General features: G+C 47.6%; 2 protein-coding genes across 3 annotated transcripts; one reads left to right on the top strand and one right to left on the bottom strand.

Annotated features, from left to right (window-relative positions):
• Positions 1-117: 117 nt before the first annotated feature.
• On the bottom strand, positions 118-2,836 carry LOC108153664. Of its 2 annotated transcripts, XM_033387715.1 has the most exons (5): positions 2,650-2,836; positions 2,398-2,593; positions 1,631-2,325; positions 1,139-1,507; positions 118-1,075 (listed from the first exon to the last, which is right to left on the bottom strand). In XM_033387715.1, the coding sequence occupies exons 1-5, from the start codon at positions 2,718-2,720 to the stop codon at positions 460-462; spliced, it is 1,947 nt and encodes a 648-aa protein (XP_033243606.1). In that variant the 5' UTR covers positions 2,721-2,836; the 3' UTR covers positions 118-459. The 2 variants fall into 2 exon arrangements, with proteins under 2 accessions (XP_033243606.1, XP_017139267.1); XM_017283778.2 differs by having other exon boundaries at positions 1,631-2,593.
• Positions 2,837-4,615: 1,779 nt separating this feature from the next.
• Positions 4,616-7,021, top strand: LOC108165345 (RNA polymerase II degradation factor 1). The gene is made up of 3 exons (XM_017301378.2): positions 4,616-5,777; positions 5,860-6,735; positions 6,961-7,021. Exons 1-3 carry the CDS (start codon positions 4,720-4,722, stop codon positions 7,019-7,021), a joined length of 1,995 nt encoding a protein of 664 aa, XP_017156867.1. The 5' UTR covers positions 4,616-4,719.
• Positions 7,022-8,618: the final 1,597 nt, after the last annotated feature.

Genomic DNA, 8,618 nt, shown 5'->3' with positions numbered 1-8,618 from the left:
TGGAAATAAATTGTTTTATAACTCTTATTCTTAATTAGTACTTTTCAAATTGAAAATAAAAATAGTTCATCAATATTTCAAAATTAAACTCTATCAAAAATCAGAAACTAATTTGTATTATAAAAATTAGAGTCCCTACGGTCCCTGTTTTAAACCGACCTAAAAATGAGAACTTATTGTAACAGAAAGTACAGCATAATCTGGGTTGGCATAGGGTGCTACAGCTCTCATTGCCCCAGATCTTTAGGAATTCTGTGTCACCTACGAATATTTCGAGGGATTTTCAGTAGAAAAACTCGATTTTTCTTTGGAAGTGTCCGTCTTTCATAAGTTTTTTAAGGTGGTAAAAAGTATTCAACGTTTAATTTCGAGACATAGAGGAGAACATGTCGTCCGAGTCGTGCACATTTCACGTCCAAGCGAGATTTGAGAGTCGACCTGCTACACCCGACACTTGGATCAACAGTTTTTGCCTCCAATTTTGCCGGCCACTCCAATCTGCCCATAGGGGGAGCAGTCACGGGGCTGCGCCGTGGGAGAACGCCTGGGATAAGAGCCTGCCTCAAATGGCTGATGTGGGCGGCTGCAGTTTGGCGCTTTGGGGATGGCGCATATAAGGTTACAGCCCTGGTTACAGCCCAGGCTGAAGCTCTGGTTACAGCTCATTCTTTCGTCGTAGAGATTGTTCTTCTTCATCAGCTCTGGCCCGCCGCCCACTTTCCTATCATTTTTCTTCTTTCCTTTGGGCCCTGCGGCAGCTGCTGCTGCTGATGCTCTTTTCCCTGGAGCTGCTTCCTTGCCCTGGGGTTTTTCGGGTATCTTCTCCAGAGGATTCGGCGCACAGCAACTTTGGCAGCCATTGCAGCAATTGGGATTCGGGTACCAGTAGTAGCAGCCAGTGTATGGGTTGTAGCAGTAGTAGTAGGGCCAGCAGCAGGAATTGCAGTTGCCATTGCAGCAGATTTGGCAGGAACTGGGTGGTTGTGGTGCTGCTGCTGGTTCGCCCTGATCTGGCGTGCAATCAGATGGGTACTTATTGGACTTTCCCGATGCCGTCTGCGTGCATTCGTCGGAGCTGTGGAGAGGCCTCGCTGTAAGGGATTGATCTTAATGGCTAATGTTCTCAGGGATAACTGACCTTATCATGCAGCTGGTGTTGCAGCAGAAGGAGCGCATCGATGGTCGCGAACTGACTGCAGGGGGACACGCACAGGGAGCATTCGCGGTGGATGCGTCAGGCGTTACAGCCTTTGTGTCTTCCCCAATTGCCGGTTGGGTGGAAGGCGACACTGATGCGTTTGATTTGGCATCGGGTGCAACTGCAGGGGAGGCAGCCTTCTTACTATTTGTATCGCTTTTGGAAGGTTTGCGTTTCGGTGACGATTTCTTTGTCCTCTTGGGTTCGCCCTCACCCGTCTTGTTGGCCATCTCTAGGTCGATGGGCTGCTGGAGACAGCAGTCCTGCAAACCATTCGCTGGATAACACAATTGCAGCGATTTGAGCACGCTGCAGATGACATTGGACAGATTAATGCCTCGATCTCGGACCTTGGGCTATTTAATTTTGTACTATTTGTGGCTAGAGCTAGAGCTCCATTTTTTGTGAATGGGACTCTGACGGGAAACTCACCGCTGAAAAGCTTCCACTTTTCGATTGTACTGATCACAGCCTTCTCCATAGCTGTTATTCTTTTGTGGCGACTTCCTTGAATACAAATCGCACCGAGCTCGACATGTGCACACGAGCTCCCCCGTGCAGGGATTAAACTGTTGCCCACGTTTGCTGGGCAGTCCCGCTGCCCGTACTGGGGGACATCCAGGAGGGGTGCCAGCCCCATATTGTCCATTGGGTAAACCAGGTTGTGAATACGGTGATCTTACGGGTCCAGGAGCTCCGTAAATATTTGATGTTTGTCCATCAGCCTCATATATCTGCATACCTTGTGAACAATATCCTGGCATACATTGTAGGCCACAACAGGTCATACCTTGTGCGCCACACCCCAGTGGCATGGATCCTGGATCTGCATACCCTGTATTTGGTGCTGATCCTTCAGGTCCTATAGCTCCGAAAGGTCCTATTCGACATCTGGGTATTGGGACTTGTGTCCCCGGAACAGGCATTCCTCGTTGTTGAGGGTAAACACCACACTGACAAGGAGTCATTCCTTGCATCACCTGAGTCCTAGGAACCGTACCCTGCTCGGATGATCCTTCTTGGGCAGCCCGACTCTTAGCTCCTTTACCAGGCATGCCAGACGGTCCTTGTCCTTTCCCAGGCGTCTTTTTACCCGTCCGCTTTGGTTCATTGTTTGCCCTAACAGTCTGTTTAGTTCCGGCCTTAGTCTTCGGTTTTTCTGTTTTTTGTTTTTGCCCCTTTTTGATTGCTAAAGTCACCTTTTTACCCTTTCCCTTTGCTGCGGCATCTTCCGGACATTTTTCATACCCATCCTCCTCGGGTGGACAATCCGGCTGTTTGCACTGAAAGCATGGAGAGCCCATGGCCGAGAACTTTTCGAACTCCTCCGGACAGTAGAGGGGCTGCTGGAACGTATATCTAGCGCAACATTGGGGGCATGGCCTGAAAGGAACTCTGAAAAAAAAAAACAGGGCCTGACAAAAGTGCTCCTATATTTTATTTCTACTTACCCTCTATACACCGCCTTGCAGTTATAGCAGAACATCAGAGTCTGAGGCGGATCCCGTATGCATGCGGACATTTTGAAAAGACAACTACGACAATTGTTAGCTCCTCACGATTACAGCTCCAACAAAACTCATGGCCAAGGCTAAGAGAACTACAAAAACAAAGCATCTAGTCTAAGATAAAATGACAACATTTTAAAAAGTTCTTGATTGCTTAAACTAAGTCTAATGGTCTGTTTTTTTGTATACAGATAAACGAGTTGGTATGTTTTGAGGCGCGACAAACCATTCGCATTCTCACCCCCACCCACAGGTGTTCGGTCGATCTCCCTTTGCATTCGAAAGAGCGAGACAAACATTCCATTGAGCCTCTCCTTCACTTTCCTTCGGCAGCAGTTTTTGCAAGCGGCGAGAAGCTGAGCAAAAGCAAATGCAAATTTCCAATAGTCATGCAGTTAGGATGCGGCGCCCGGTGGCCAGAGAGGATGGAATGAGAGAGCACTTAGGATTAGACCCAGAAAGAGAGCATGGAAGCCTTGGAATTGGAACGAACACCAAGTCATGATGCAATTATACAAGGTGGTCTCGTCGGCAAAAGTTAGTCCCTTAACGTATGCTAGCAATAAGTGCGAGTGAAGGGCACATAGTATAGTGAGTGTGAGTGAGACGGTTGATGTTGATTAACCCTTAACAGGCCCGTGGGTTTTAAAATTTTAAAATAAAATGATTTTACTGATATATTAATATTTAAATTTTATGCAGCCATTAATAATTTTTCTTCAACATTTTTAGTTATATTAAAATGTTCTTTTACATAATATATAAAGATTACTTCTAATTCTGTGGTATTTTTTTTATATGCTTTTTCATAATTTTGTTGTTGTCGGGACATAAGGGTTAAGAATATATCAAAAAATTCGTCCGTGAACAACCTTCATCATCAGCATGCACTGACGATAAGGGACAACACGAACGAACTTCGGCTCCCGACGAGACCACCTTGTATAATTGCATCATGCACCAAGTCACGTACGCATCTGTCTCGCTCTCATTCATTTGTTCATTCGTTCGAGGCGTGCGGTTTAAAGTCAGCTCCGCTCCGCGTTTGCGTCCGCAAAAATGCGAAAAATGGTGGAATATCCTGCGGAAAAAGTGTCGCGCAGCTGTGCAGTGAAGTGTAGAAGTGAATAAACATTAAATATGTCCCAACAGTTTCGTTTAAAAGCAAAGAAAGTGAGTGATCGAGTGCGGGGGCGAAATGGCATGGAAAAGGCATAAAGGCAGAGGAAAATAATTTGTTTTTTCAAGTGAAGTGCTTCAAGTGTTATATATTTGATATAAGCATATTATTTGATATATTAATAAACTTTTTCCATGGCCAAAGTGTTCGTTTAGTCGCGTGATCTTGCGCTGTGGTGTGTGTGCGTGTGTAAGAATGATGCAGAAAAGGCACGAAGTTTTTTCTCTTTCCTCTTACACGAAGGAGCAAGGAGAAAGAAAGGAAAGCGTAAAGAAGGAGCGAAGGCGCGCTCTCGTTGTAGGTGTCGCCCTAGTATAGGGTGCGGCTTTCCATATCTTGGAATCTGTCCCTCTCCCTCTCTGATCAAAAATGTAAATATCGTGGGAGGGGCACCACTCCTTGTGTTCTTGTTGGAATCAATTTATCAAATTAATCAAATTATGTGTGCGGAGCTGACTTCGGCGTTAAAAAATCGTTAAAAAAGCGGCAAAAACGGTAAATACGCGCGCGGGAAAAATATGGTAGAAAGGAGTGCACAATTATAAATGAAAAGGTGAGTTTTATTCACTGTTTTTTTGGGGTTTATAAAAAGGTCGCCCTCGTTTTTGCAAGTTTTAAAAAGTTTCAGCTTAAAATCCAAGAAATATGTACTATATACCATTCCCCAAACCAACACGTTATCGAGTTGTATTCCCAGACATTTGTTTTGCTTAATCTACCTTATCCTAGTCCTCTTCGAAACCTATCAACTTAAATATAATATAAAATTCATCGTATGATGTCGGGAAACTTAAATTTGTTTGTGTGAACGGAAGTATTGTAGAATTGGTTGAATGGCCCCCAACAAAAGCTACGGTGCCAGCGCAAGGACGACAGGCGCAAGGACAAGCGGCGTAAGGTCAAGCGGCACAATGACAAGCGGCGCTGGTCCCTATCGGAGCAATACGAGTCCCGAACGTGGACGCACCCGAAGGGCCGCTCCCATCGTCTATCCGGAATCCGTGCTCACGAGGTCAAGCACATCCCAGACCCAGACACGCAGCCGGATCGGAATGCAGCTGCTTCGGGACCTGGCGCAGACTCTGCCGGCGTCCCCATCACGGATCTCGCCCACAACAAACGGCAATGTGCGCCGTATTCGACACCGATCCAGGGTGGAACAGAGTGGACCGTCGGAATTGGTGTTGAATAGATCGGTGCCCATGCAGTCAAGGACAGCGTTTGGGGGGCCCGTGCCCATGGCCGTGGGGATACCGGTCAGAGAGGTGTCCGGCAAGGATACTCCCAGGAGGGTGAGAATCAGGGCCCAAGGCAAAGATGCTGGGGAGCGGACTTTCAAGAACGAAAGACCCTCCATCTCCATGAGCAACACTAGTACCGCCCGAAAGATTCCCATGCGAACAGACTCCAATCTTAGCCAGCAGTACAAGAGGACTTCCCAGTCGCCCCAATCGCCTATCGTCATGGTGAGCGCCCCTGCAAAACTGGATAAGCCGGTCAAGAAAGCAGATACAGTAAACCAGGACATAGAGCAGGCTGCCGGACTTGCCGATAAAAACAAGTCCGTGGCGTCTGCTCCACAGCCAGGTGAAGTAAAGCCCGTCGCTGGCAATGAGGATAAAGACGAGACCTTACAGCTGGAGAAAGTGGACCCCACCGCAACCGCTGGGGCTGGGGCTGAAGACAAGACTGAAGCAAGTGCCATGTCCCAGCCGTGTATGAAGATCTTTCCGTGCTTCCGTGGGGAATATCCCACGCGCAATCGGCCTGCGCCTTATCAGTGGTTCGAGCAAACCGGATTTAATTCTGGTGGCACGGGCACTGGCTCTGGCAACGCAGGCAAGGAAAACATTCTCACCACCTGCGAGGTGACCGAGGAGACCTTTCTGAGGTACGTTCTGCTAGGGTAATTCCCATTCCTATTGATAAAGCTATAAATGGTGTTTTATTTGCTTTCGTCCTCCCTGCCACAGCATCGGATGCGATTGTGATGAGAAGGCTTTATGGTCGTCGGGGCAGGGGGCTCCCCAGTTCATGGGTGCGCTGCCGGGATCGGAGCAGGGACAGACGCCGTTCAGAAACATTGCACCGCAGCAACAGGGTGGACCGTCCTGTATGGAGCAGCAGCCACGGTGTATGCCCCAAAGCCAGTCATCTGCTGTGCAGCGCCAACAGCCAATGTACGGATGCTATCCCACTCAGAACCCCTCGCAAAACATGTACAATCAACAGCAACAGCAGCAGCAGCAGCAACAAAAGCAACAGCAGCAGCAGCAGCCCAGCTGCTGTGGACTGACCGAAATGCTGGCCCAGCAGCTGCACCAACAGATGCAGGAGGCGCAGGCCCAGATAGCACAGGTCCAGCTCCAGTTGAACAACGCCACCCAGCAGACAAATGTGAACGATCAGATCGGCAACGAAGAGCCGTATTGGCCAAGCAAGGACTCGGACAAGGAAGACGATATGGGTGGTGATGATACGGGCTACACCACTGATCAGTCCTTGAATATCTCGTGCTCATGCTCGGCGATGTATCAAGAGCCACAACAGCAGGAACCGTTGCATGCGACTGGATCCTGTCTGATGATGCCCCCCTGTTCATATCCGCCGCCAGCACAGCCGCCATTTCAGTTTCCCGATCAACAGGAGCAAAATCCTTGGCAACAGCGACCTTCTCGACCTCCTTGTCAGCAAAAGCAGCAGTTTCCTTGCCAGCAACAGCAGCAGCAGCAGTTCCCATGCCAGCAGCAGCACCAGCAGCAGTTTCCATGCCAGCAGCAACAGAAATATTCCAACGAGCAGCAGTTTCCGTGCCAGCAGCAGCAGCAGTCATCTCCCCCTCCCTGCCAGCAGCAGCAGCAGTCACCCACTTCTCCCTGCCAGATGCAGCAGCAGCAACTGCTGCTGCACCTCCTGCAGCAGCAACAAAAGCTGATACGGCAGCAACAAGAGCAGCAGCAAAACCAGAGGCCCAATCAGCAACAACAGCAACCCAACCCGGGTGCAAAATTCTTTCAACAGCAAAATCAGTCGCAGCATAATATGTGCCCCCATTTGTCGCACTGCTGTCCCAGCTGCTGCTGCCAGCGGTATGGCAAAATGCGCTACATGATGCCGCGACGCTGGCCGTGCTAACGGATTCAATCGAATTGTTTTTAGGGTACCATGTACAGATATAGATACAAGTCAACCGGTAAACCAGGAAATATCTGTGCAGGGTACGCTTCTACGGCCCACAATACGATGGAAGAGCTTTTCCTACCTAATTTTGCAATTCTTCCGGCTAAAATTGATGCCAAAACGTCAACAATAACACAACAATAAAGTCTGAAATTGGTTTACAACCTTAAATTTATTTTATATTTTACTAGCTGCCCCGCCAAATCATTCGCCAAATCATTCGCCGCACTATCGTGAACTATTTCTGTTGCTCCAAACTATGTCATTTAGCATCCGTGTGGATCGCTGTGGTTCCCTGTGGAATCTGAGGGTTGGGGCAACGAGGACATCACCGTTGTCATCTCCATTTCATTTTTAGCCATCCCGTCTGGTTGCTCTGGATTTATTTCTGGATTTCTTTCGCCGGAAAGCGTAGCGTCGGTCTGGGTTGCCGGGTTCCAAGGGGGGTTAGGGGGGGGGGGGGGGGGAACCGGAATTTCGATTTCTTCTCTGGTTCCGTTTTGGCTTCCTTCTCCGCTCCGGTCTTATCCATCGGTTTATTTGTAATTTTTTTTGCGATTGATTCATTTGCTTTTGGTTTACGGGTTTTTGACGAAGTCTTTATTGGTTTGGTCGTTGCTTGCTTCGACTTCGGTTGTTCCTTTTTGGTGGGACGCGGGGCCGCAGCCCTTTTCGATGGTAAGCGTTTTTTCACAGGAGTGTTCCGCTTCATGAGGACTTTCTTAGCGGCTTTGTTGGGTATTCCTCGTCCTCGTCCTTGTCCTTGACCTTGTCCTCGTCCTCTCTGTTCTACACGATCCGAGGAGGGATCGCTGCGTCTCGCTGGCTTTGGCTATCGCTTGACTGGGGCTCTTTTGCGCCAGATGGTCGAGGGCCATCTGGCGGCGCTTCTTGGCCAATCGCGTTTCGATCGTATAGGTTTTACGTTCAGTGAGTGACATGTTGTATGCTTATTGTTGTATATGTTGTTTTAATGAATGATTCGGAATGAATCTGATATAGGAATCTATAAAATACCTGACGTAATCATGTACAGCCTACTTGAAATGTAGAAATTATATTCCACCTCGGAGTATTTTGTTTAGTAACTAGCTGACCATTTGCGGCAAACCATTTGTGAACTATTTCGTTGTCATTTCGAGCCATTAATTGAATGTGCGAATGGACTTCTGGAACAGGTTTGAATCTGTATCCGTGCCGAAGAGCATACCTTTCAATGGTAAACGCCCCCTTGCGTTTCACAAAACACTAAACACACAATCGAATAGATCAGTGCATATTTCATTATTATCTTGATTACCGGGCATATTCTATGGGATCGAATCCCGATTGAAATATGGTGGGTACAAAAAAACTAAAAATGTATCAAAATCGTTCGATCCGTGACACAAGATTTTCATATATGTATAGATACATATATAGATATATTTACTTAATGTAGATATTTACTTAATATCCATAGGAATTTTTGAAGCCCAACTCAAAACATTCCCCTGTTCAAGGAAATTCTGGGTAGCTCGCTAGACTTACACACATATTTAAGGACCGCGCA

Source organism: Drosophila miranda, chromosome XR (genome assembly GCF_003369915.1).
Source record: "Drosophila miranda strain MSH22 chromosome XR, D.miranda_PacBio2.1, whole genome shotgun sequence".
Lineage (NCBI taxonomy): Eukaryota > Metazoa > Arthropoda > Insecta > Diptera > Drosophilidae > Drosophila > Drosophila miranda.
This window is presented reverse-complemented; position numbering and strand designations above follow the sequence as displayed.

Excerpts from the sequence above, each read along its gene's own strand:
- LOC108153664 (XM_017283778.2), bottom strand. The coding sequence starts at position 2,720 with ATGTCCGCATGCATACGGGATCCGCCTCAGACTCTGATGTTCTGCTAT. Across the intron at positions 2,594-2,649 it reads TGCAAGGCGGTGTATAGAGG|AGTTCCTTTCAGGCCATGCC; the intron begins GTAAGTAGAAAT and ends TTTTTTTTTCAG. Across the intron at positions 1,508-1,630 it reads AAAGTGGAAGCTTTTCAGCG|CGTGCTCAAATCGCTGCAAT; the intron begins GTGAGTTTCCCG and ends TGTCATCTGCAG.
- LOC108165345 (XM_017301378.2), top strand. The coding sequence starts at position 4,720 with ATGGCCCCCAACAAAAGCTACGGTGCCAGCGCAAGGACGACAGGCGCA. Across the intron at positions 5,778-5,859 it reads ACCGAGGAGACCTTTCTGAG|CATCGGATGCGATTGTGATG; the intron begins GTACGTTCTGCT and ends TCCCTGCCACAG. Across the intron at positions 6,736-6,960 it reads TCATCTCCCCCTCCCTGCCA|CTGCTGCTGCCAGCGGTATG; the intron begins GCAGCAGCAGCA and ends CTGCTGTCCCAG.